Genomic DNA, 26,537 nt, shown 5'->3' on the forward strand with positions numbered 1-26,537 from the left:
ATTGATCATAATTCAAACAATAATGGTTTATTGTATTTTTCTACACAACAACTTTGATGCACTTTTGAAGCACTTTTAAATATAACATAATTGGAATTCATATTTAAAAGAAAAATATATTGTAACCCATATTCGCATTCAAGATGAATTTCGTGTATTTGTTAACTCTGACTTTCGTGTTGAATTGCTCAGAGATTGATGATGAACGCAAACTCAATGGCTTCAAATGTGTTGTTAATTCTCAAAATGAACATGTTTTGAATCAAGGATTATCCTCCAACCATTCAGACGAAAACCATGGATTATTTAATTTTCATGGTTTCAATGCAAGTGATAATGAAAATGAAGACAAAATTACTGATAAAGATGATGAAGCATCAGGGTTGATGCAAAAACAGAGAGGATATTTTTCAAAAGAAGAAAGAAGAGAAGCGAACGATATTGACAATCATTTGGGAAATGAGAATTGTCAGTTAAAGACAATTGGTGATTCAAAAAGAGTTTTTCGCAATCAAAGATCCACTGTGATGGCGATGGTCAATTTTGGAAATTCGAGTTGTGAAATGAAATATTTGTCCTTATTCAAAGAAGAGAGAAGATCTCTCATGCTCATCAACGACTTATCCACAGTTCTTGTTCATTGTTGTTCAATCCATCAAAGAGGAGCAAAAAATGGCTATTTATTCACACTGAATGAAGGCCATTTGATTCTGAGCAACACTTCTTATTTGAGTGCTGGATGTGCAGAAATTATTGAACCATTTGTTGGTTGCGAAAAAATGAGTTCAGAGAAAATGAAAAAAGACTTGAAAATCATTGATTCTGATTTTTCTTCATTTTCCCTTGGGAGATCAACTTCTCTTTTGGCAAGTACAGACATTTGGAAAATATCAGTTTTCAGCTGCCATTTTTCGAATATCTCACAAAGCGCAAGAATCCAAAACAATCACCATTCGATGGGCAACTCGAAAAATGATTATTCTTTCACTGGATGCGTTGTCGAGAAAGTGGATTCTCCACTTGGTGGAGGATTGGTCGAAGGGATGCATTCAGGATATCATCATTTCTTTGCTTGCAATTCGAGTTATTCTCAATGCGTTCGGAGAGATAATGCAGATCCAGTGATTGGAAACAAGACAATGAAAAGTCAAGTTGTTGACTCAGGTGATGCAACATTTGTGGATTGTGATTTCAACAACCTTTCAACTGAAAATTCATCAAGAGTTAATGGTGGTGCAATATTATTCACATCTTCTGGACTCTTAAATGTATCATTGTGCAGATTTAATGAATGCCATTCTTCTTGGTGTGGCGGAGCGATTTCTTCTCAAGGAGATGGAAAGAAATCTGTAATTACATCATCCAGTTTTGAATCTTGTTCTGTAGAAGCATCTGGTGGTTGTTTATATATTTATTTTATTTCAACATTTTCTGTAAAAAACATAAATTGTTCGAATAGTTCAGTGAAACATATGGGTGGGGGAATATTCATTGAGCACAATGTCAAACAAGGGATTATTGATAAATGTCACTTTTATAGCTGCAGAAAGAACACAACACAACACAATGGAGGAGGGAGTGTTGGATTATATAATCACGGAACTGCTGTGATTTCGGATTGTTCATTTTGTGGTGGATTCAGCGAGAATAATGGAGCAGGAATAAGTTGGGATAACATCCCAGGAGAAAATGATTCACCAACTTTGTTTTGCTTTTTTTCGAATAACATAGCTGTGAATCTGGGCCATGACGTATATGTTGTTGAAGGATGGACAAGCGTCAATGAAACTTCGTTTGTGCATTGTCGTTCAAGCACAAGTGCAAACAACAATCGAGTTGTCAAAGGAGAAACAGGATACGACGATTGGATTCCAAAGATCTTCTTCAACCCAGTGTTTGTGAACTCAATGGAAGGATTGGATCACATGGCCTGTGGGTTTGTGAGGGCAGGAGATGAATATGGAAGAAGATGCAAAACAATCGAGTTTGGAATGAGTGTGCTGGATACTGATGGAAGCAGCAATGAAGTGATTATTGAAGTTGGGGATTATGAAGAAAACAAAGTTGAAGTTGGAAAAATGAGGATTGCATTTGAAGGGAAAGATAAAACACAAGTGATTATTCACAACAGATCACCAAATGGAGAATCGTTGGTGGTCATTGGAACAGGAATGGGAAATTTCAGAAATATGACATTTGTTTGTGGAGAGAATCCATCTTCTCATCTAATGGAAATGTTGGCAAAAGAAGGAGTTCTGAATATGTGTGAGTGTGTAATCACTTCATTGAGAAACGATGAAAGCTGTGTACTATCAGCATCACTAATGATCGTCCAGATGGGATCTGTCATTTTTGACTCAGTTGAGATCAGTGGAATATCGTTTTCATCAGTTCCTGCATTCAACATCAGAGGCGAAAGCTCATTGTCTTTCCAGATGAACAATGTTGATGCACATGGTATTTCTCGAGCGAGTGGGGATGGGAGTGTGATTTGTGGGAATCTGGCGAATGGGATGAATGTGAATATTTCAGGGGGAATGATGAGGAGCTGCGGGTGTGAGGATGGGTGTGGAGGAGGGATGTGGATTCAACTGGATGAAGGCTCGAAGATGGAGATCGGGAATGCGTCAAGTGAAGGTGCTGAGGAGAATGTTGATAATGTTTCATTCATCAATTGTTACTGTGCGGGGAAGGGAAATAGAGTTGGAGGGTTTGGCGGAGCAATCTATTTGGATGTGTGCGATGGGAATTGTACTTTTTGTATCCATTGTGCTTCTTTTGAGAGTTGCCAAGCAGAAAAAGGGAACAATATATTTGTGAATGCACAGTGTTTGAGAGATGTTGTGAACAAGGCCACATTTGGCTTTGAGTGTGAAGGGATGATAGACAGTGACTTATTGGGATATGAGGATGGGTGCCGGGAGGAGTGTGCACCACTTCTTCCATTTTTGATGGAGGACGGGGATGTTGGATTTGTGGGAGGAGAGAAAAGCTTGGAATTCAGCAGATGTGGAATGGAGCAGTATCCGTGCTCATCGATCAACAAAGTAGTTGAGGTGTGGTATGGGGATGAAACAAGAACAATCAGAATCAAAAATGGATTTGTGCTCTGTGAAGAGATTGTGATGGAAAGACATTTTTGGAATGTGACAGGCACTGTCGGAGACGCCGCCGTTGAGGTTGTTGTGCCTTCTCCTCTGTTTGACTCAGATTGTTTGATTTGCATTTCATCTGAAGCATTGCTGAAAGATATGTGCTTTTCTCTTCCATCAACTCTTTCTCCAGCTTCATCATTCGTCCTTTCCTCTTCAAATGTTTTGAGTGTCAGTGATTGTTCAGTTGAGCCTTCCACTGGTAACTTGCTGAATGAAATTGAATACTGTGTTTTTCATGTTGATGGAGGAGTGCTGCACATGGCAGGCTTTTCGAACAAAGGTCAAATAAACACCTTGTCAAATCCAATTATTAAATGCACTGGAGATGGCATTGCTGAACTTTCGAATTGTGTTCTAACTGGAATTACGAGGAGAACTGGAGGGGGAAGCTGTTTGGAAAGAATATGTGAGGAAAGTGAAAGTGAAAGTGAGAGTGGAGATGCTTCTGCTGCTGTTATTATTATTGTTTCTAGTTGCACATTCAGTGAATGTTGTATTGAGGAGAAAGATGGATGTGGTGGAGGAATGAAGATTTCAATTGGAAAAGATGAAGAGGTTGTAGTAAATGGATCGACCACGTTTGATGGATGCAAGGCAGAGAATAATGGAGGAAATGGAGGAGGAGGAGGAGGAATGATGATAGGAGTTGGAAATGGAGGGAGCTTGAAGATGAAGGGAGTGAAGTTTGAAAGATGTAAAGTGTCATCAAGTGAGGATGAAAGAGGGGGAAAAGGATTAGGAGGAGGGATATTTGTGAAGTTTTCAGAGGAGATTGGTATATTTGTGTTGGAAGGAATGACATTCGAGGGGTGCAATGCCTGGAAAGGGAAGAATGTGTTTGTTTCTGGATGGGATCTGAGTGAGATTGTGAACAAAGAGAACTTCAAATGGGAGATGAGCCCACAGGAGTTGGGATCATTGGATGAGTTGTGTGGATGGGAAAGGAAGGCAACAGGAGAGGGATATGTGATTCCACTGGTTGTGTATATGTGGGATAATTGGAGCGAGAAAGGGTATGTTTCGAAAGAGAAAGGAGGAGACTTCAGTGGTTGTGGATTTTCAGAAGCACCATGCTCATCAATCAATCACTTGATATCGCTGAGATATGGAACACTTGGAGGAAGTGAATCACATGTGATAATTGTTGATTTTGTGATTCTTCAAAATTCGTTGCACTTGATTCAGACAGATTCAGACACACAAAAAATATCAATAGAAGGAGAAGAAAATGGAACAGTGCTGAGGGTTGAAGAAGAAAATGAAGAAGAGATGGAAGAAGCAATGGTTGCCTCAGAAGTGATTCTCTCATTTGTGAATGTTTCATTTGTTCTACCGAATGTGCTTGCTCATCATCTGGCATTCCTCAAATCGTCGTCAGGAGATGGGGCACTTTCTGTGAGAAGCTGCTCATTTGTGAGTGAGGATGCTTCAAAAGAAACGAATTTCTGTTTGGTGAGAGTGGATGGAGGGAGCGTGGTGATCGAAGACTGTGCTCTGAAAGAATTCCATTTGTTGCAAGGATTTATGGAATTGTCCTCAGATGTGAAAGTGGCAAATGTGATGAATCTGTCGATCAGTGACACGAGTGTTTCAGGAAGAAGTCTGATATCTATCAGTGAACATGCTCTCTTATCAGTAAGATCATTGAAAGAGGCAACGATGTTGAGAAGCAAAGTGAATGGAGATGAAGATGGAATGCTATCGATGAGCGTAAACAGCTCAACATTCACAAACATCACACTCAGTGAAAATAGAGCCACAATTGTGAGTGCTTGTTCATTTGAATGTAAAATGAGATGCTTGGTGGAAGGGTGTGTGATGACGAAGTGTCTGAGTGAGTGGAGCGAAGAGGGAGGAGGGATGAAGGTGAGTTTGAAGAGCAGAGGGAGTGAGTTGAGAGTGAATGGTTGCATGTTTGGGATGTGCTCGTGCTCAGTGGTGAAGGGGAGAGGAGGAGGGCTGATGATAGATGCATCTGGCCTGGGTGAAACACAAGCAGGCACAGAGGATGCACCGCCTTTGGGGATAATGATCGAGAGCACCAGATTCACAATGAATGATGCGTATGTTGGTAAGGATGTGTTCATCCGATGCAACCGAATTGAAAAGCAGATCAATGAGAAGCTGTTCTCGCTGGACTTCAGCCAGGAGTCATTGAAGTCGAACAACTCGATTTGTGGAAGCGATGAAGAGAAAACAGATATTGATCTGATCCCGCTGATAACATTTTATTATGGGCAGCAGGTGTTTGTGAATGCGAACGGGAGGGATATGCGACAGTGTGGAGAGCAGACGAATCCGTGCAAAAGCATCAGCTGCAGTGTGGATCACATTCAAAGAGGTGTTGTGAATATTGTTTTTATTGATGAAGAAGGAGATATTGGAGGAGAATGTGCGATTGGAGATTTGAGTGTGAAGTCAATGAAGAAGATGAAGGCGATAGTCCATTTCAATGAAGCAATTCAAGAGATAGGAAACGAAAGGAGTGTGATTGTGTTTGCGAATGAGTGTGTTGCAGAGCGGTGTGTGTTTGAGTTTGGGGAGTTGCATGAAGCAAATCACAGCCACGTGATGAAAGTGAAGAACGGAACAACCATGATGAGAGAATGTGAATGTTTGTCGTCCACAACTGAATTAATCATTACCAGCACAATAATGGCAGTTGAAGGGGGAGAACTGGAGATGGACAAGTGTGCATTCACGAGAATGAAATTGTGTGTGCCTTTGATAGAATTTGTTGGGGGATCTAAAGCAACAATATCAGAAACAAGAATAGATAAATTGGAATCAGATGAAAATGTGATTGAAGTTGGAGACAGAGCAAGAGTGGAGATGAAAGAGTTGGATATTCAGAACATCACTCTCTCAAAAAGTGGAAGTGTGGTGAAAATGAAGAATGTTGTGAAAAATGTTATTCTGTTGAACTGTTCATTTGGAAAGTGTTTGAGCTCAAAAGAGAATGGATCGATTGTGCTCGTAAATAATTGTGTTGATTTGGATTTTGATTCATGTAGCTTCCTTGGGAATTTTGAAGACGAGACAAGAGAAGAATGGGGAAAAAATGGCAGAATGGAAGAGATGTGCAGATGGAATGGGTCAGTTGTGGATGTTCAATCCAGCAATGTTGGGATGAAAGACACAACAATCAGCAACTCGAAGAAAGGGGGGCTTTCGTTGTCAGGTGGAAGTGTGGAGATATATGATGGGAGATTTGAGAACAACAATCCGTCGATAGCGAATTATGGATCGGCACGAAGAAACATTCTGTGTGGAGGCTCAGGAAGATTGAGGGTTGTGAGTTTGAAAGGAGGGGATGGAGTGTTGCCGAATACATCGTTGTGGATGTTGAATGAAGGATGCACACTGGAAGGGATTGCCAGAGAAAGAGCATCTTCGTTTTTCATCCCGAGGGTGGAGAGTGTGTCATCGGAAAAGTCAGGGGAGGTGGTGAATGTTGTGTTCAGAGGATCAGTTCTCCTTCCATGCAACCTCTCGTTCAAGACCGTTGCAGCAGTTGGGGATGAGGAAGTGGTTGAGAAATATTCGTTTGATGAAAGCGCTTTCATATCAGAAGAAGAGGTGCATGGTTCTGTTCCTGTCAAGACAGTTGAAGGGGTGGCAAGCGAAGCAGAAGTGAGGGTGTGTATTCTGTTTGGGAGTGCTGATTCTCCATCAGCCACTGATTCTTTCGTTCTGAAGAACAGGAGTGAATCCAAAACAAGTGGAGATGAAAGGATTGCCGAAGGAGGAAAGAAAGAAAGATCGATATGGCCAATAATTGTGATTGTGATGGCAATTATTCTTTTGATTGTTCTGATTATTTCTGTAATATTTATTGTTCGATGGAGAAAAGCTAAAAATGAGAACGAAGATCTGAGAGAGATTGTGAATGACAATATCAAAAAGGATCCAAAGCTGATTGAGATGATGACGATGGAGATGTCGCCTGAGGAACAGTGGCGAAGAGCCGAAAGAGAGGCAGAGAAGAAGAATGAGGAGAGGATAAAGAAAAGAGTGTATGCGAAAAGCCTTGGACATTCGGAGTCATCTGAGCATCTTCTGTCTGAGAGTGGCTCAACAGAATATATTTTGGGAAGAGATTCAGACAAGATCCCTGAGTGGATGCTGGAGAAAGTGGATGAGAAAGAAGAGGAAGAAGAAACAAGAAAGAGATCGCCTTCACCATCCATTTCATCCACTTCAACAACGGACACAACTGATTCGGATTCCACTTTTGTTCGGGGAGAGGATCTGTGTCCAACCACCTCATCGATGTCGAATCTTGTGGATGCCATGGCATGCTCATCACCACATGAAAAGCTGATTGTTGACTTGAGGGATTCTCTGTTCATGTTGTTGCATGGGAGGAATGAGAAGAAAGAGATGGCGATTGGGAGTCTTCAGCAAAGAGAGCAGACAGCTGCTCAAATCCTGTTCTGGGTGGCGAATGGAGCTCTCCATTCATTTGACGAGATCGAAAATACTCTTTCTTCCCTTGCCAACCTCAGTCCTCACATTGTGTTGTTTTCAGAACATATGGTGATCTGCATTGTGATGCATTCAGACTTCTCGTCTGATGATTCTGATTCCTCATCCATCTCTTCATCGACAGTTGTGACATCTGCCAGTGATGATGATGATGATGAAAGTGACTCTCTGCCCTCATCGGCCTTTGAGGATGAGGAAGACAACCGATATGAGTGTTTGCGGTGGAAGGCGCCCGAGTTGCTGATGAACAAGAAGATTGGAGCAACAAAGGAATCAGTGGTGTTTTCGATTGGGATGATGTTGTGGGAGTGTCTGACGCTGCAGATCCCGTTTGGGGAGTATGAGGCAGAAATGGCGGGGAAGAAGATCAAAGATGGGGAGAGGCCGAAGATGTTGGTGGGTTGTGAGTCGTCTCTTGGGGAGGTTGCGAGCAAAGGGATGGCGCAGAAGGCAGAGGAGAGGCCTGGGCTGGAAGAGCTGAAAAGAGAGTTTTTCATGCGATTTCCGGAAGGGGCGATTGTGTTCACGATGTCGGATGCGGTTGATCTTGTGGGAGAATTGAGCAAGATGGGAAGCACCGATGAGAAGAAAGAGGATGAGTGATGGGAAACAACACACCAGAGAGATTGTGCTTGAAGAAGGATTAGAAGAAGAAGAAGAAGAAGATAAGAGCGAGTGAGACATTGGGATAGCACGAGCTTTTCAATTGGACTTGTTGGCGCTTTTCAGAATATTTTTCTGGAGCTTGAGCCATGATGAGATGATGATGGCAATGAATGCAAAAAAAACAATTTTTTTTTTCAAAAAAAACTTTTCATTTCTTTTTATTCTTTTATATCTTTTTTTTAGTTATGGAAAGGAAATTGGGGTTTGTCATCCATTTTTGTGGGGTTGTTCGAATAATATTTGACTCATTGACTCGTTTGTGCTCGTTGTTCTGTTTTTCTTTTTTATTCTTTTCCATTCCTTTTATGTTTTCCTTTTGAAGTTTTATAATTCTTTTTTAAAAGATCATTGGCATTTTCTGTTGAAGCAACAATTCATAAATATGTGTGTTTTTTCAGCATTTCACAAATTCATTCCCAAAAATTAATGAGAAAAATACGAGAGAGAAATGATGCAGTTGCGATTGGCAAGCTCACTGTCTTTTCTGGCAAAGTTGCTGATTAATCTCCCACATGGAAATATGGTTCATGAATGGTCGAAGCATGAAAAAATGCAGCAGGAGTTATGGAACAGCAGCACAAGGAAGATAAAAAAGAAAATAAATGAAATCGTCTCTGACTTGAGTAATCAATGCAAAGCACATGGATGAGATATATAGCTGACTTTTTTTTTCCTGACTTTCCACAAACACTCTCACTGGAAGCAATGGACATCTTTGAAAGTCTTCAAATGGACATTTGATTTTTTATCAAAGCATTTATTTCCTGGTTTGTGCAGCAGGAAGAAAGAAGTTATGTGAGCACCTTGGCATCCAATTTAAACAGATTTCTTATCTGAAAATAGTCCACAATAAATTCACACGAAATTCTTTGTTTATCTGTAAATTATCAAACAAATAAAATTGGATGTCAAGGTGCTCACATAACTTCTCTCTTTCTGCTGCACAAACCAGAAAATACATGCTCTGCAAAAAAAAAAAAATCAAATGTCCATTTGAAGACTTTCAAAGATGTCCATTGCTTCCAGTGAGAGTGTTTGTGGAAAGTCAGGAAAAAAAAAGTCAGCTATATATCTCATCCATGTGCTTTGCATTGATTACTCAAGTCAGAGACGATTTCATTTATTTTCTTTTTTATCTTCCTTGTGCTGCTGTTCCATAACTCCTGCTGCATTTTTTCATGCTTCGACCATTCATGAACCATATTTCCATGTGGGAGATTAATCAGCAACTTTGCCAGAAAAGACAGTGAGCTTGCCAATCGCAACTGCATCATTTCTCTCTCGTATTTTTCTCATTAATTTTTGGGAATGAATTTGTGAAATGCTGAAAAAACACACATATTTATGAATTGTTGCTTCAACAGAAAATGCCAATGATCTTTTAAAAAAGAATTATAAAACTTCAAAAGGAAAACATAAAAGGAATGGAAAAGAATAAAAAAGAAAAACAGAACAACGAGCACAAACGAGTCAATGAGTCAAATATTATTCGAACAACCCCACAAAAATGGATGACAAACCCCAATTTCCTTTCCATAACTAAAAAAAAGATATAAAAGAATAAAAAGAAATGAAAAGTTTTTTTTGAAAAAAAAAATTGTTTTTTTTGCATTCATTGCCATCATCATCTCATCATGGCTCAAGCTCCAGAAAAATATTCTGAAAAGCGCCAACAAGTCCAATTGAAAAGCTCGTGCTATCCCAATGTCTCACTCGCTCTTATCTTCTTCTTCTTCTTCTTCTAATCCTTCTTCAAGCACAATCTCTCTGGTGTGTTGTTTCCCATCACTCATCCTCTTTCTTCTCATCGGTGCTTCCCATCTTGCTCAATTCTCCCACAAGATCAACCGCATCCGACATCGTGAACACAATCGCCCCTTCCGGAAATCGCATGAAAAACTCTCTTTTCAGCTCTTCCAGCCCAGGCCTCTCCTCTGCCTTCTGCGCCATCCCTTTGCTCGCAACCTCCCCAAGAGACGACTCACAACCCACCAACATCTTCGGCCTCTCCCCATCTTTGATCTTCTTCCCCGCCATTTCTGCCTCATACTCCCCAAACGGGATCTGCAGCGTCAGACACTCCCACAACATCATCCCAATCGAAAACACCACTGATTCCTTTGTTGCTCCAATCTTCTTGTTCATCAGCAACTCGGGCGCCTTCCACCGCAAACACTCATATCGGTTGTCTTCCTCATCCTCAAAGGCCGATGAGGGCAGAGAGTCACTTTCATCATCATCATCATCACTGGCAGATGTCACAACTGTCGATGAAGAGATGGATGAGGAATCAGAATCATCAGACGAGAAGTCTGAATGCATCACAATGCAGATCACCATATGTTCTGAAAACAACACAATGTGAGGACTGAGGTTGGCAAGGGAAGAAAGAGTATTTTCGATCTCGTCAAATGAATGGAGAGCTCCATTCGCCACCCAGAACAGGATTTGAGCAGCTGTCTGCTCTCTTTGCTGAAGACTCCCAATCGCCATCTCTTTCTTCTCATTCCTCCCATGCAACAACATGAACAGAGAATCCCTCAAGTCAACAATCAGCTTTTCATGTGGTGATGAGCATGCCATGGCATCCACAAGATTCGACATCGATGAGGTGGTTGGACACAGATCATCTCCCCGAACAAAAGTGGAATCTGAATTAGTTGTTGAAGTTGTTGAAGTGGATGAAATGGAAGGTGATGGCGTTCTCTTTCTTGTCTCTTCTTCCTCCTCCTCGTCCACTTTCTCCAGAGCCCAATCTGGAATCTTGTCTGAATCTCTCCCCAGAATATATTCAGTTGAGCCACTCTCAGATAGAAGATGCTCAGATGACTCCGAATGTCCAAGGCTTTTCGCATACACTCTTTTCTTTATCCTCTCCTCATTCTTCTTCTCTGCCTCTCTTTCGGCTCTTCGCCACTGTTCCTCAGGCGACATCTCCATCGTCATCATCTCAATCAGCTTTGGATCCTTTTTGATATTGTCATTCACAATCTCTCTCAGATCTTCGTTCTCATTTTTAGCTTTTCTCCATCGAACAATAAATATTACAGAAATAATCAGAACAATCAAAAGAATAATTGCCATCACAATCACAATTATTGGCCATATCGATCTTTCTTTCTTTCCTCCTTCGGCAATCCTTTCATCTCCACTTGTTTTGGATTCACTCCTGTTCTTCAGAACGAAAGAATCAGTGGCTGATGGAGAATCAGCACTCCCAAACAGAATACACACCCTCACTTCTGCTTCGCTTGCCACCCCTTCAACTGTCTTGACAGGAACAGAACCATGCACCTCTTCTTCTGATATGAAAGCGCTTTCATCAAACGAATATTTCTCAACCACTTCCTCATCCCCAACTGCTGCAACGGTCTTGAACGAGAGGTTGCATGGAAGGAGAACTGATCCTCTGAACACAACATTCACCACCTCCCCTGACTTTTCCGATGACACACTCTCCACCCTCGGGATGAAAAACGAAGATGCTCTTTCTCTGGCAATCCCTTCCAGTGTGCATCCTTCATTCAACATCCACAACGATGTATTCGGCAACACTCCATCCCCTCCTTTCAAACTCACAACCCTCAATCTTCCTGAGCCTCCACACAGAATGTTTCTTCGTGCCGATCCATAATTCGCTATCGACGGATTGTTGTTCTCAAATCTCCCATCATATATCTCCACACTTCCACCTGACAACGAAAGCCCGCCGTTCTTCGAGTTGCTGATTGTTGTGTCTTTCATCCCAACATTGCTGGATTGAACATCCACAAGTGACCCATTCCATCTGCACATCTCTTTGAATTCATTTCTGTTCTCGTTTTCATTTTCATTCACAAGCCCTCCATCAAATCGACACAGACTTATTGAAACATCCTTTGCATTGTGAATCTCCACAATGCTTCCTTTTCTTGACAGAGAATGGCAATCTGAGTAAGAGCAGTTTGAAAGAACTATTTGAGCAGAAGTTGAAGAAACAGAGAGAACAGAAGATCCTTCCGAATTCCTTGAACAGTGATTGAATGAGGAGATTCCAACAGAAACAGAACCTGAAGTCTTTTCGTTTATTGAAAAGACACAACCATCAGACAGCTTCACTCCATCAGCTGATATTCCATTGAATACAACTTCTTTGCAGTCAACAATCTCAAACACATTTGCCATTGAGTCAATTTGTTCCAGTTTCACATTTGTCAATGATATCTCTTTGCCGCTGAACAGGAATGAAGGCTTCTTGAACGAGAGGAGTGACACTGAGCAGTTGTCAATATGAAGAATTCCATTTTTAATGCTCAGCAAAGTTGAATTGAGAACAACAGATTCAATGTTCTCTGATTGGCCAACAGAAGAGAAATCAACAGATGAAAGAGACAGCTGGGCATTTGCTTCATGGATGATTGAACTTCCAGAATATGAAAATGACTGGCCAAAATCGAATTTCAATTTTTCAATCCGAACAGTCTCTGAGATTGAAATGAGACTTCCCTCATTGATATTAATTGTTGAGTTCAGATGAACCAGAGCAGCTGAGGAAGATTGCAATGAGCGGATGATCAAATCCATTGCTTCGCATTCCCCAACAATAACCGTCTCCTTCGAGATCAACAGCTGCGAATACGACGAAGGAATGATGTGTTGCACTCCAACATCCAATGATTGGCAAGGCATGCTGAACTCTCCACATTGCTTGCTATCTTTGTGATTTTCAGAAACGGAAGACACAAATATCGTCTCGCTCAGATATTTCACGACTCTCAGCAGAAGATCTTCTTCTCCTTCAAACGAGTCAGTTGTGCAACCCCACACCGCAAGATCCTTCACAAACGGTGCTCTGAAATCCAGCAAGAATTGCTCATCAGCAATTTGTGTTTCGATTGAGTGACATCTCACATACACATCTCTTCCCTTCAATGCGGTGTTGTCTTTGAGGGTGATATTTGAGAGAACAAAATTCAGAGGATGTTCAACTGTTGAGGTGCATTCCAGAAACATCCACCCGCCTCTTCCTGTATTGGAGCAAAAGCATTCAGAAATCGTGCAAAATGAGCAGTCAAAGTTTCCTTCCTCATTCAACACATTAAACATCCCTCCTCCCTTTCCACACCTTTTTCCACCACACTTCTTCATCGTTGTGTTTCTCATCACAATTTTCAATGACTCATCGTTCACATTTCGAATGATGGGAATATCATCTGTTGTGTTCTGAGCGACTTCTTCGAATACGCTCCATTCAACAACAATGTCTTGTTCAGCTTCATTTTTTTCTCTTCTGGAAATCTTTGAAATGCTCAATCCGCTTGCTCCTTCCAGCTCAACATTCTTCATCGTCAGGTTTTTAACATTCAATATCGTTGTTGACAACACAGAAATAACATCTTTTGAAAAGCTGAGTGATTGTATCGTTACAAATTCCAATTTGACTGTGCCCCCATCTGCCTTGATCAGCCCGTAATTCATTATTTCTTCTCTGCTTTCTTCATTTTTTGTGAATGAGCAGTCTTTCAGAGTCAACAGTCCTTCACTTGAACCAACATGGATCAGAACGTTCACTCCACTTGTGAATGAAGATGGAATCACAAACTTCATCAGTTCGAGATTTGTGATGCCCTGAGTCTTCATTACTGCTTCCTCTCCTCCTTCAAGAGATGAGAGACATTCCAAAGAGCATATTTCTTCATCATCTGATTTTAAAGAAACTCCACTCACATCAACACTTTTTTGGAGAACTCCTTTTCCAATGATATTGATATTCTTTTCATTTCCTTCAGGCAGTCGATCCAGAGAATAATCGATTGATTGGCAAGGATAATCAGAAAGCCCACAAACGCACACATCGCAACCTTCACCTCCTATAAATATCTCTGAGCCAATCGCTCTCCAAAAATACGCCAATGGAATAGCATTTGCTGTGTCATTCCCATCAAAGCCTCTCAATGAATCCAATGAAATATCTGCCAGATGATCGGACACAAATGGAAGTGAGTCATTTGTGATGCTCTTTGTCAAGTTGGATGATTCAACAAAAAGATCATTTCCATATTTTGCAATATTTGGCTTGTCTTCCTCAAAAATGGGGGATGAGATCACAAATGAAGAACAATCATCAATCAGCTTCAGTGCCATCCCTCCACCGAAGCCAGTCTTCCGTTCTTCAGCAGGAGCTGTGCATCCTGTGAATGTGCATGAAATAATATTTATTTGAATATTCCCTTTCAACTGAGCATCGATGGCTCCTCCTCTGCTTCCTTCAGCCAGCACAGAGCATCCATCAAAATCGCATTCTTCAACATTTATTTCTGCCTTTGAATCTTCATCATCGCTGTTATCAATGCTCAAACAGCCTCCACTTCCATCAGTTCTTTCAATTTCTGTGAAACGGCAGTTTGTCATGTTCAACCATTTGGTGTTCATCAATTCATCCCTTGTGCAACTTCCAGACAAAGAGATCAACGGATTTCCATTCAAGACAATTGATAAAGCTGAGAATTTGTCGATTGTCAAAATTCCTGATTCAACAGACAAGAACAGAAATGTCAATTCTAATGATGGATTTTGAAGGGAAAGAGAACACTGATTCAAAGTCAGTTGCGAAGAAGAAGAAACAAAAGTGGAGTGTGAAGAGAAAGAAGGAGGAAGAGAGAAGATAAGTTTTGATAATTCTGTTTCAATGCTTGTTGTTATCATTGCTGAGTTTGATGTTGAACTTGCATCAGCGACTGTCCAACAACTTTGATCATCATTTCCTCGAATTTCATGTTTCTGTTCAGCAAAGGTCAATTCATCTCTCATCTGAATCATTCCATTCACAACAACTTTCTTTTCTCCTGTTGGCCTTGTGAGTGAATGTTTCATTGTCAAACAAGGGAATTGGACAATTCCACAATGGGAATGGTCAGATGCCTCGACGTTGCTCACATGAATTTCTTCTGGGGTGGGGAGGAGATAGATGCACAGAGGAATGGCTACACTGTTGTTTCCATTGTCGTATCCTCTCACTTTGTCAACAGAATCCAAGGTGGCTGTCACACACGAGATCTTTTGAGGATTGGCGATTGCTTCCAGATTGGGTGAAAAGACAAAAATGTCACTTCCCCACTTGGCTGTGTTTGTGCCAAATGAGGAAGAAATCAGGATATTGGGATTTTCATTCATCAATCGAAGAAGAATTCCACCCCCGAGTCCATTCAATGCCGAGCAATAGCATCCATCAAAAGATCCGCCTTTCACTTTCACTTCATTCGCCTCTCCCACACAAAGCATCATTGATCCTCCATCAGTTGATGTTGTGCTTCCACATCCAGAAAATGAACAAGAATCCAGATCGATGTTAACCTTGTCGTTGGAAAACGACATCACAGCTGCTCCACCGGTTGTTCTCTCAATCTCATCAAAGGAACACTCAGAAAGTGCCAATGAAATTCCATTTGCTGAAGAAAGCGAAAACAACGAAGTTGAAGAGATAGTCTTTGCCAAGTTTACATTATTCATCTGAAGGATCCCATTCCGAACATTTATCAACTCTGTGGTGAATGCTGTTTGTGCCGAGTGTCCGCTTCCAGCAGATATGTTCAGCGCACTTATCCTCAGCTCTCCTGCTCCAGTTATCTCAAACAGCCTTGACCGACGATTATTTTCATGTACCGAATCATGCACAAGAACAAAGTCTCTCACTGAAAATGTGCCTGTAGAGACTGAAAAAAGAGATAAGCTTGATTCTTCAAATTCTGAATGGATTTCTGTGCTCATATCACTTTGGCCATATATTGTGAAAGTGTTGGAACTGCAGTCCACACTCTTGGTCTCTTTTATTTTTCCTGTGAGAATCTCGATGTCAGTCACATGGTTAGGAATAAGTTGAGTCAAGCAATGGCTGATAGTGTTGCATGGATGGCTTTTATCCAAGCCACATGCATATGTGTCAATTCCTTTTTGTTTTGAATCAGTCGATGACACAAATCTGATTCTTCCAAAATCATTTCGAAGCCATTCACTTTTGTCCACAATTTTTGAATAATCCAAGCTGACTCTGTTTTCAGTTTCCCTGGTTGAATAGCAACTTGAATCAATGTTGTTTGATGTTGAATTTTTCAAAACAATATCATGACCACCAATTCTGCATGAATTGTTATGAAAGAAACAGTAATAAAACAATATTCCACAATTGTTCGAACCAACATCCTGAAAAACAGCACCTCCTCCAAGCATTGCCATACAGTTACAGAAGAAGCAATTTGAAACGATAACTTTATCCGTTGGCTTCCAATGCTCAATTGCTCCTCCTGTGGAAGAAGATGGATTGTTTGCTTCACAATTCAAAAATAATGAATCAATAATACAATGTTTTTGTCTTATCGTCATTGTTGGACAAATACTGATTGCTCCTGCATCATTCCCAGTTGAACAGTTTCGAAAAGAACTACTAACAACCAGAGTTTGAGTCAAAACGTTCTCTGCCATTATTCCTCCTCCTCCGCAATCTGTTGTTCCTGCAGCCTCACATTTATAAAAGCTTGAATGAAGAACCATACACTCAGATATTTTGAAGGCATATATTCCACCGCCTCGAGTTGAAGAAGCATTGCATCTCGTGAATGAAGAATTTTCAACAGTCAGAATGGCAGTTGAATTTTCATGCACATAAAGCGCTCCTCCTTGCGGTGCCGTGCAGTCAACCCATTCGCACAATGAAAACGATTGGCTTTCTGTTGTGTCCATTCGTTCTTTTTTCTGAAAAGCATTCATTTCTCTTTTCCCAAAGTTTATTGTTGTGTTTTTGCAGATAAACTCTTGTGAAGAATAGGATCCACTCGAGATCCCTCCTTCAAAGGCATTCACACACGAATAAATGAGTGTGTTCTCCATCGAACTCAGCAAGCATGTATGTTCCATTTGGTAATCTCCGTTTTTGTCAAATTTCACAGACATGTTCCTGAAGGCACAATTAACAATCCGTTCACTATGGCTCTTTCCGAACAATAGGAAATAGTCTGACGATGAGACAACCAGATCCGAAAACATGGAATTTCTCAAAATGACGGAATTCTTGTGATCAGATGAAATCATGAGACTTCCAGAGTAAATATTCATTTGAGGAATCACACTCAAGTTTGCCATGTTGATTGATCCGCTTTGAAGATGAAAAGGAGATTCCGATATTTGGTTGGATATGCAGGAGTCCATCATCAGAGTTGAGTATTCTGTTAGAAGCACAAAAGATGATGATGAATGTTCAAGTGCCACATTTTTCAGTCCAACTGTAGAATTGTAGAATCCCAAAAATGCATTTATGACTGTAGAAATTCCTGACTGCTGTCTTTCTGCTCCAGATAATACACTTCGCTCACACAAATTATAATCATTGTTGTTTGCAGGAAAATGCTCATCTTGTTCTATGATTCGGTTCGGATCAATGATGAAATCGTGATTATCACAATTTCTGTAAAAATCTTCATATCTTGATGAAGGAACTCCAATGAACCCTTGACCTTTGAACACGGCCACAAGAAGCAAGTGTGCAAATAAAAACATGTGCAAGCTCATCCCCAGAAATATATTATGGTTTCACTGAAAAAGAAAAAAATATGTGTTTCATATTTGATCAAAGTGCAAAATAAAAACATCAAATTCAGATCATGAAGAAAGAAGGAGAAATACCTGTCGTTTGAAATGTAAGGTTTGCCTTTTCACAAAATTAATTCTATTCAATGTTCCATCGATTTTTCATCGCATCCATCTTTGTCTTCGAATCCAATGCTGTTTCTTTTTTCATTTGTTATTCCTTGTGCTCTGTCTGAATCAAGCTTCTTTTCTGTTGATGGAGGTCATTTCATCTGCATGGCTGCCGTTTCGTCAAAACTTCTGAACAGAACAGAAAAGAAAAGAAAAGAAAAGATGAAGATTTTGACGAATCCATCGGTTGAGTGGCATTTACATAATATTCCATTCAAAAAGAGAATGAAGATTCTTCAACGCAGCTCAGAAGAAAGAATCGATTTCATCAGATCACTTTCGTTGTTGTCAAATATTCCGTTCAATTGGGAGATAGCATTTCCTGTTTTTTCTTCACGCAAAGCTGAATGCGAAGCAGAAAGAAAGAACGCGTAAATGGAGAGCAGAGACAGACAGAGAAGATCTGATGCAATGATGCGCTCACGCTCAGATCGTTGATAGTATTCTCTCCATTTTCACTTTTTCTGAAAACAGACAATTTGAGTCAACCAAAGTGCAAAGGAGAAAGAGCAAAAAGTATGTTCTGCTGTTCAACAAGAAAAAACACACCATTCATTTGAAACGACTCAACTTCATCGTTTTGACCAGTTTTCTCAAGTTCTCTGAATCAATTTTCCTGTTCTGAAATTTTTGTTGAGAAAAAAACAGAAATTTCAATGTTTAATTGTTATGAAAAAGAAATGGAACAGAAAGATTGAACATTGGATTTTCAAGCTCGATTGTTCATTTCAAAAGAATTGATTTCGTTGAGACATATTGAGCAGCAAAGATGCAAATCTGGAACAAGAAAATTGCAAATGCAAGCCTTTGAAATTGGCTGATGTGTTCTTGTTGATTGTTCGTGTATTGCGCGATAAATATACAGATTTGTGAAGTCACTGGGCTTTTGAAGAAAATTGAACAATCGAAAGAAGCTTTTGATTTGAACTTTCTTCGCTTTGAAAAATATATTCAAATGAATTTTTTTGTTGGAGAAGAAGAAAAATACGAAGATGCAAATTCCGGCAAATGTTCTGCGTCTGTCCTCTGCATTGAATGACCAAAAAAATAAAAGTCAACGAGAATAAGAAGATATCATCAAATAAAGCATTGAAACCTCTTCAAAAGCCAATAAATGAAGTGACACTGAAACGGAAGAAGAGCATCGAAAATTCAAATCTTCCAAAGTTGGATGTGAAGTCCAAATAATTTAGGCAACCCAGCAAGCTTTTTGAATGTTTTTTTAGCAAGTGTCTTTATGGAGCAAGATGGAATATATTTGGTGCAATTCTTATTTTGTTGTTTTCGAAAGAACATGGGCTGAAACAGAAGCTGTTGATCCTCATCGTTCTTGCTTCGGAAGCACAACCACGAAAAGCTGTTCTTCGCTTTCAAAAATCCACAAAACGCAGGTAAATTCTTTCAAAAGGTTGGGGCAGTTATCTCACTTCCATTGAGGAAGATAACTTCTGTTTCATTGTTTGGTATTGCTTCCTTTCCTTTTCATCTCGATAAATGCCTCTTCTTCAGCACAGTTGTAATTTAATTTGTCAAAAAACACCAGAAACTGTCCTCATGACTTATGTTCTGAAAAAAAATGCTCCGTTTGGTCTGATGTTCGATTCCAGTCGAATTCCATCTTATTTTTCTTCTTTTTTTATAAATCTATAAGTCGATTTTGTTTTCATCTCTTGTTCCGATTGAAAATAATGAATATTGCGCAACTTCATTTATTTCCCAATGTCTATACAATAATAAGCTCCATTCACATCGTATTGCTCTACAAAGCGGAGATTGGCCATTTCAATAATTATTCGGATTCCTGGGCTTTGGAGAGGATACAGATGGAAATATCTTCACAACAAACAGAACAATAAAAATCACATACACTACGTCTTTTTCGCTATTAACAAAATTGTTGTATTCCCCCTGGCCATCCAATTGTCAAAAATAATCTGACAAAATTTCGTCGTTGGGAATGTCTTTTCGTTCATCCATGTCGAAACAGAAAATAATATTTCAAGTCCTGTCGTTAATGTTGATTCATCAATGTCTCATTTTGTGAAGAAATATTTGAAAAATATTAATTATTCTCACAAGAAGCCATTATAATTTTTTGTTGATTCATTCCTTTCTGAAAATGTAAAAACGAATGAGGAAGGCGTGAACGCACGTATTTTCATTGCAATTCTTATTTTTATTTTTCAAATATTTCTCCTCTCCAAGCATGTTCTCGTTCAACGTGAACGTCCAAATGGTGCAGTTTTCAGAATACAAAGCTCGTCAGAAAATGCAGGCGAAAGATGGCACCCAAAAATTAATGAGTTTGCATTCATTGCTGCATTCGAATTCTTGCTGGTTGCATTTCTGTTTTTAAGATTTTTGTGATTATTTTTGTTCAGGGTCGTTTTCTGAAGTTGAACGGAGCAATGAGGAAGAGCAAAAAGCGAAAATTGAAGAAATGAATGGGGTGATAGAAGAGATGAGCAAAGAGGAATTCTATTCCGTCTTCTCAGAAGACATGTTCAACAACATCAACAAAATGATGAAAAGAAAGAGAATTAACGTTGAGAATGCGTGTTTGCAGCTGCTGAAGCACATTGGACATTTCAAAGTGCTGAAATGTGCGTTGATCCATGACTTTGCAGAATGCACTTTGAATGGAAGACTTGAAACGATGATATCTGAAGAAGAAGAGAAGAAAGAAGAAAAAGACGAAAGGCTTCTTGTTGATGCTTGCGAAAGCTATCTTTTGCTGAACGACAGATTCAATTCGTATTTGGTGTTGATTTGTATGCCTTGTCTTCTGAAGGCTGCATTGAACAAGAAGGAGAACGGGGAGACGCAAAAAGAGGTGGAAATGGCATTGTTGGCTTTGAGCTACATTCACGAAAGATTTGTTTGAGAATCTCCTTTTTGTTTTTTTATTACATGATAGAAATTTTTTTCAACTTTTTTTTTTTTAATTTTTATTTTTGTTTGTTAAAGGAAATCCCAGAAGAATTGTTCTTCGACGAGATCAAAGAAATTGTGGAATACCATCATGAGCACCACAACCTCACTCATCTTGCGTATGTTTCAGCTTGGAAATTTGCGATACGCAGATTGCGTTTCAATGAAAATTTGTACGATGCTGTTGCGAATGAACAGCATTTTGCGAAAGCAACAGGGAGAGAGCTGGAAGAGCTGGCAAAATGTGTGGATTGGACAGGCAAAAAGGAGAAAAAGGAAAGAGAAGAAGACTTTCTTTTGATGAGATGGCTAAAACGTTTGGGGATTTCTTTGGGAAATGCAAATTGTAGAATGAAGAGTATTACGGGGTTTGGGGGGGGGGGGGGGGCATTGTTGAAATATTCCGAGTTGGAAAGGAGAAATACCGAGAAATTTGGATGTGCAGCGAGGAACAGAAAATTTGAAGTTGATATGTTGATGAAAGGCGGAGCTCTTGATCTCATTTTGGAGGAGATTCAGGGGCTGACGTTGGATGACTATTTTTTGGAGAGCTATATGAAATGCCTTTTGGACATTTCGAGGCGATTGAAATTGAAGGATGATGACGAAGCTTGGGAAGCGAAAAGAAAGGCAACCATGATGGAGATACACGAAAAGCTGGAAGAAGAAGGATACGAAGATATCATCACATACTTTCATAAAAGATTGGATTTTCTGAACAGAAACTATTTCAAAGAATTATCGTTGAATATTTCAGATTATTTTGTGAATTTTTGAGGAAACACTTTGAATTTTGTCACTCATAATCTTTTCTTTTTCTTTTTCTATTTCTATTTCTATTTCTATTTCTATTTCTATTTCTATTTCTTTTTTCTTTTTTCTCATTTCACAAAATCTAAAACAAGCAATCATTTGAGGATAATTTTCTTTTTCTCTTTTTTCTTTTCAAGAATTTTCTTTGAATGAACCGAAAAACAATTGATGTTTTTACAAAATAAAAACTTATAAAGAAACAACTTGTCCTTTTTTTTTCTTTCAAATTTCACTCAAAGAAATGATTGAGCATTATTCATTGAGTTGAAATGAAAAAAAAAGTATACTCAAAAGAATAAACAAATGACCAACATAAAAGTTATAAACATCCAAAAACTTGAAAAACTGTGTTGCTCCAGATTATTCGAAAATCCAAATTTTCCTGACAAAAATATGAAGAATAATGTGCAATCTCCATTTAAACAAAAGAAAATTGGCTCATGAAGTAATGACGGTTTGTCAGAAGAAACGTAAAAATGTGCTTTTGGAAATATCTCTGGTATTTGAAAAATAGTAATTACACCAAAAATTATTCAAAATCGAAAAACTTTCAACCAAAGTCGAAAAACTTTCAAACGAAATCGAAAATTATTATTCAAAGTCGGAAAACTTTCATTCAAAGTCGAAAATTATTATTCAAAGTCGAAAAAGTTGCAAACGAAATCGAAAAATTTTCAATCGAAATCGAAAAACTTTCAAGCAAAGTCGAAAGTTCGAAAAACTTCAAATTTTCAAAAAGATGACAAAAATCAATAAAAGTCAAACAAACATTGTGATTGTTAAAATATCAATGATATTTGTTATTTTAATGATTTTTCATGTTTTTTCCGAAATTTTTCTTTGCTTTCTTTTGTCCAATTACAAAATTTATAAATATGAGAGAAATACTGACACATTTTGATCTTATTTCAATTGAAAGAACACTGCTTTTCAAAAGATTTGTAAAAAATAATTACCCATATTTTTTCTCAATTAATGAAGAATGATGCACGCAATATTGGCTCTCTAATTTCGCGTTTTTCATATCAAAAAACTCATTTCTAATGGAAGGCAACAAATGTTATAGCTTTTGTTTATTGTTTATAACTGAGTTTATTTTGGTTCGAAATCTTCAAAATTTGCAGAAATCAGCAACGCAAACATTGCAGATAATATTTCCGAAAACAAAAGAATATTATTTTTCTATTGTGGAATACTTTTTATTAAACGGTTATTTTTTTGTGAAATTTTCGATTTGGGTAAATTTTTTTGAAAAGTTCCTCGAGTTTAATTCTATCCCACAAAAGATCACATTTGATCAAAAAATGTTGATCATTCCGTTCCCATTATTGTTTTATTAATATTTCATATTGTCATTTTCTGAGTTTATTATTGAAAAATAAGATACAAGTTTGTTGATATCATATGAGATGTAAACTCTCGTTTCATATTTGATATTAAAAACAATCATTTTGTTGTTATTTGGAACATTCAAATGTTTTTGTTAATATTTGCCTTTTTCATTACATTAGTTTGAATATACATCTTGCTTTTTTGGATAATTACTCTTTTTTAATATCCTTGGTTGTTAGAAATTTTATAGAAAAAATTTGCTTGATTTGGAATGGTTTTTTTTTTGAAATTTATGAACAAAAAAGACTTGACATTTCACATCTCAAAACATGTGAATGATGTTCATTCAGTTGTTTGCAAAGGACAGTTTTTGATATGAAAATTATAATATATATAAATATGAATAACCAGCAAGTTAATAATTTAAAAACCTTGGAATTGTGAAAACAAGAAAAGAACACATTTTTCACTCGTTGAATCAAATCATGAATTGCATTCATATTCACTTTCGTTTCCATATTTATCTGACTTTTCAAAATACTTTTCTTCTTTCTTAAACGTGATGTCCGTAGAAAGCATTCTCTATCTTTTTCCAACACTCGAAAATTGTGAGATTTTCTTTTCATGTTAATTTCACTGGAATGAAATACGAAGTTGTTACAGCTCCACCAATAAATATGCCCGAAAATGTGATTGAATTGACCAAAATTCTTCTTTTAGCAAACGAAAATCAGAAATTATCTCTTTGCTCTTCTTTAACTTCATTTTCATCTTTTTCAGTACATGGAGTGAGGAAGTGAGCATTCAGATCTTTTCACAAAAGATGCGTATGCATTCATGCCAACAACTATCTGATTTATCCTTCGTTGATGCTATCTGTGATAATACTGTTGGTGTTGCGATCTCCGCTGTTAAGGCTTGCGATGGTGAAGATGAATGACGAAACGATGGGTCGAGGGGTTGTAGTGTGTGAAGCGGAGGAGATCATGGAGAAGGGGCTGAGGATGGATGATGTGGTTCTGTCGCCTGCGGCTATTGAGCTGGTGGTGCTGGAGGAGCGAAAAGAGTAAGAGGAAGGAAGAGAAGAAAAGAAGGAGAGTTACAAGATTGTGAAGCAGGAGATGAAGACGAGGTGTTCAGTATTCGCATGCTGTTGCAAAATATCCAAGATGACAAGCGGATATAGAAGCCGAATAGCGCTCTAGCAGAGCTGATGTAGGAGAATGACAAAATCAATATGATGCTGGAGAAGAAGATTCTAAAGTTGACCGAGAAGAACTTCACAGAGTTGAAGAAGCTGCAGGAACAGCTGCTGGAGACGCAGGATAAGACTGAATTTATTGATGAAAGGATAGAGAAAGAGAAAAAGTGCAAGACGCAGTTGTGTGTAGTGGTAAGTGTGGATAGCAATCTGTTGCCAGAGGGTCGGGTGTGTCGCTTGCCAAAACTTCATCGTTGGCCTCAGCAGGTCGCGGAATAGTTCTGTCTTCGGCTTTATTGATTCTGCCTTCAGGGCTGCATGAAAAGTTGTAGGAGAAGTTAATAGAGATCATCAAAAATGGAAGTGCTGCGATGCTTGGGCAAGATCCGAACAGGAAGGTTGTTACTGTGAAAGTCGGGAGCGAGATGAGTGTTGCATGAGAAGAAGACAGAGGTCGGGCTGAGAGTGCAGGAGGAAGTGGTGGAGGAGGCGAATGAGGAGTGGATGCAACAGTGCAGGAGAAAATGAACAAGATGGAGAAGGAAATGAAGATGCGGACAGTGATGATGAAAGTGCAGGAGCAGACGATAAGCGAGCAGAAGGTGATGTTCAATAATGTGACTGAAAAGCTAAAGACGGGGCTAATACAAAGCGAGAAAAAGCAGAAGAAAATGAAGGTGTTATACGAAGAAATTGTGGAGAGGTAGGTTAAGCAGGCTAAGGAGCTGGAGGAGCAGGTTTTGCGGGGGGAGATTGGCGGTGGCAGGGAAGGAAGGGCAGAGGAGAAACGGGGGAGAAGGAAAGTTGGGGCAGGGAGGAGGAGGAGGAGGAGCAGCAGAAGCGGAGGGGGAGAATATAAGGAGGCATAGGAGGGGGAAAAGGCAGAAGAAAGAGATGCGGGTGCGGTGTATGGGATTCAGCTGTCGCTGCATGAGGATGCGAAGAGAGAGCGGGAAGACTGGATGCCAACTGGGGCAGAGGAAGGGGCAGGGAAGGCGACTGTTGCGCAGCGGCTGAACATGCTTCTTGAGCAGACGACAGACAGCCGAGACCGGGAAGAGTCGGAGTGGCCAGTGTCTTCGTGTGGTGGAACGGGGGCAGGGCAGCCTGGGGAAGGTGGGGTGTCTTTGCCGGTGGGGCCGACAGCGATGGAGCGGCTGATGAGCGCAGTGTCGGGGTCGCTGGGGCAGGTGGCGTACGAAACGGCGCATGTGCATTGGATGCCGCACATATATAAGTTGCATATTCCGATTCAGCTGAGTCAGCAGTTTCCAAAGACAGGACTTAAGCAGAAGCAGGCGTGGACGCTGTCGAAGATTCAGGGGGTATATGGAGACAAGATATTGGCAGATTTGAGCGACTACAGAGCTTGCCGGGAAGGTGTGGTGCTTTCAATACAGGCCAAGAAGACTTTGAGAATATGTGATCGTGGGAGAAGTGCTCGGAGATATAGAAGAAAAATGTTGTGCTGATGGCAATGATCTGCTTGATGTAACTATTCCGAAAGGAATTTGCGGAGGTGCGGCTGTTAGGAAGCATGTTCCGCAGGAGTTTTCCGAAGGCGAGCTGTCGTTCTTCCTGTACTGCTACACGGTTCTGTTTGAAAGCATTAAGACGTGGCAAGCTGTGGAAAAAACGAAAACTTCCTGATGGTATTGTTCAAGGTGTATTAGAATGCATCAGCACGGTGCTTGAAGTGCCGTCGGAGAATAAGATCAAGATGTCTTTTGGGGAGTTTGATGGGGTGAAGTCGGAGAATGGGGAGTTCGACGCATCTGTGTTTCTTGGATAGCTGTTGAATTACTACCGGGCAGAGGCAGTGAAGCGGAAGGAGGAGATGAAGAAGCTGCATGGTGTGATATGCAGTTGCGATATATTGACTTTATCATCAGGCACAGTGTTCAGAGAGATCACGTACTCTGAGCTGGAGTCTCTTCTGCGTGCGCGCTATCCGCAGATGCAACAGGCGCTGTCGCAACAATCCTTCTGAGATGCATCCCATCTGTCGAGGTGCTTTCTGCCATCGTTTGCGTCTGTGCTGGAGGCGTGCTAGCCTAACAACTTCATTGCGCTATTCCTGCGACTGCAAGACATGCTTGTTTCAACCGATAGACAAGTGTTTCTATCACCTTTATAGAACAGTGCAGCTGCGGAGACGGTGAAATGGCACCTTGTGCTGCTGAAGCCTGCACTGTACGACCTTTGTATGTGCTTTCGGAGCT

The 26,537-nt window shown here is 39.7% G+C and overlaps 4 protein-coding genes across 4 annotated transcripts; 3 read left to right on the top strand and 1 right to left on the bottom strand.

Moving 5' to 3' along the window:
* Positions 1-956: 956 nt before the first annotated feature.
* On the top strand, positions 957-8,246 carry MONOS_17603 (uncharacterized protein; the record flags this gene model as incomplete). The annotated part of the gene is made up of 2 exons (XM_067870538.1): positions 957-1,306; positions 1,541-8,246. The coding sequence occupies 2 exons, from the start codon at positions 957-959 to the stop codon at positions 8,244-8,246; spliced, it is 7,056 nt and encodes a 2,351-aa protein (XP_067727271.1).
* Positions 8,247-10,094: 1,848 nt separating this feature from the next.
* MONOS_15727 (uncharacterized protein) lies at positions 10,095-17,849 on the bottom strand (the record flags this gene model as incomplete). Its single annotated transcript, XM_067868619.1, has 1 exon — positions 10,095-17,849. One exon carries the CDS (start codon positions 17,847-17,849, stop codon positions 10,095-10,097), a length of 7,755 nt encoding a protein of 2,584 aa, XP_067727272.1.
* Positions 17,850-20,244: 2,395 nt separating this feature from the next.
* On the top strand, positions 20,245-21,886 carry MONOS_15728 (uncharacterized protein; the record flags this gene model as incomplete). The annotated part of the gene is made up of 3 exons (XM_067868620.1): positions 20,245-20,341; positions 20,396-20,916; positions 21,006-21,886. The coding sequence occupies 3 exons, from the start codon at positions 20,245-20,247 to the stop codon at positions 21,744-21,746; spliced, it is 1,359 nt and encodes a 452-aa protein (XP_067727273.1). The 3' UTR covers positions 21,747-21,886.
* Positions 21,887-24,839: 2,953 nt separating this feature from the next.
* MONOS_17604 (uncharacterized protein) lies at positions 24,840-26,305 on the top strand (the record flags this gene model as incomplete). The annotated part of the gene is made up of 4 exons (XM_067870539.1): positions 24,840-24,992; positions 25,185-25,695; positions 25,754-25,908; positions 26,108-26,305. 4 exons carry the CDS (start codon positions 24,840-24,842, stop codon positions 26,303-26,305), a joined length of 1,017 nt encoding a protein of 338 aa, XP_067727274.1.
* Between the last annotated feature and the right edge of the window lie 232 nt (positions 26,306-26,537).

This window comes from Monocercomonoides exilis, assembly GCF_001643675.1.
Source record: "Monocercomonoides exilis strain PA203 chromosome Unknown scaffold23-1346700, whole genome shotgun sequence".
Taxonomy (NCBI): domain Eukaryota; phylum Preaxostyla; order Oxymonadida; family Polymastigidae; genus Monocercomonoides; species Monocercomonoides exilis.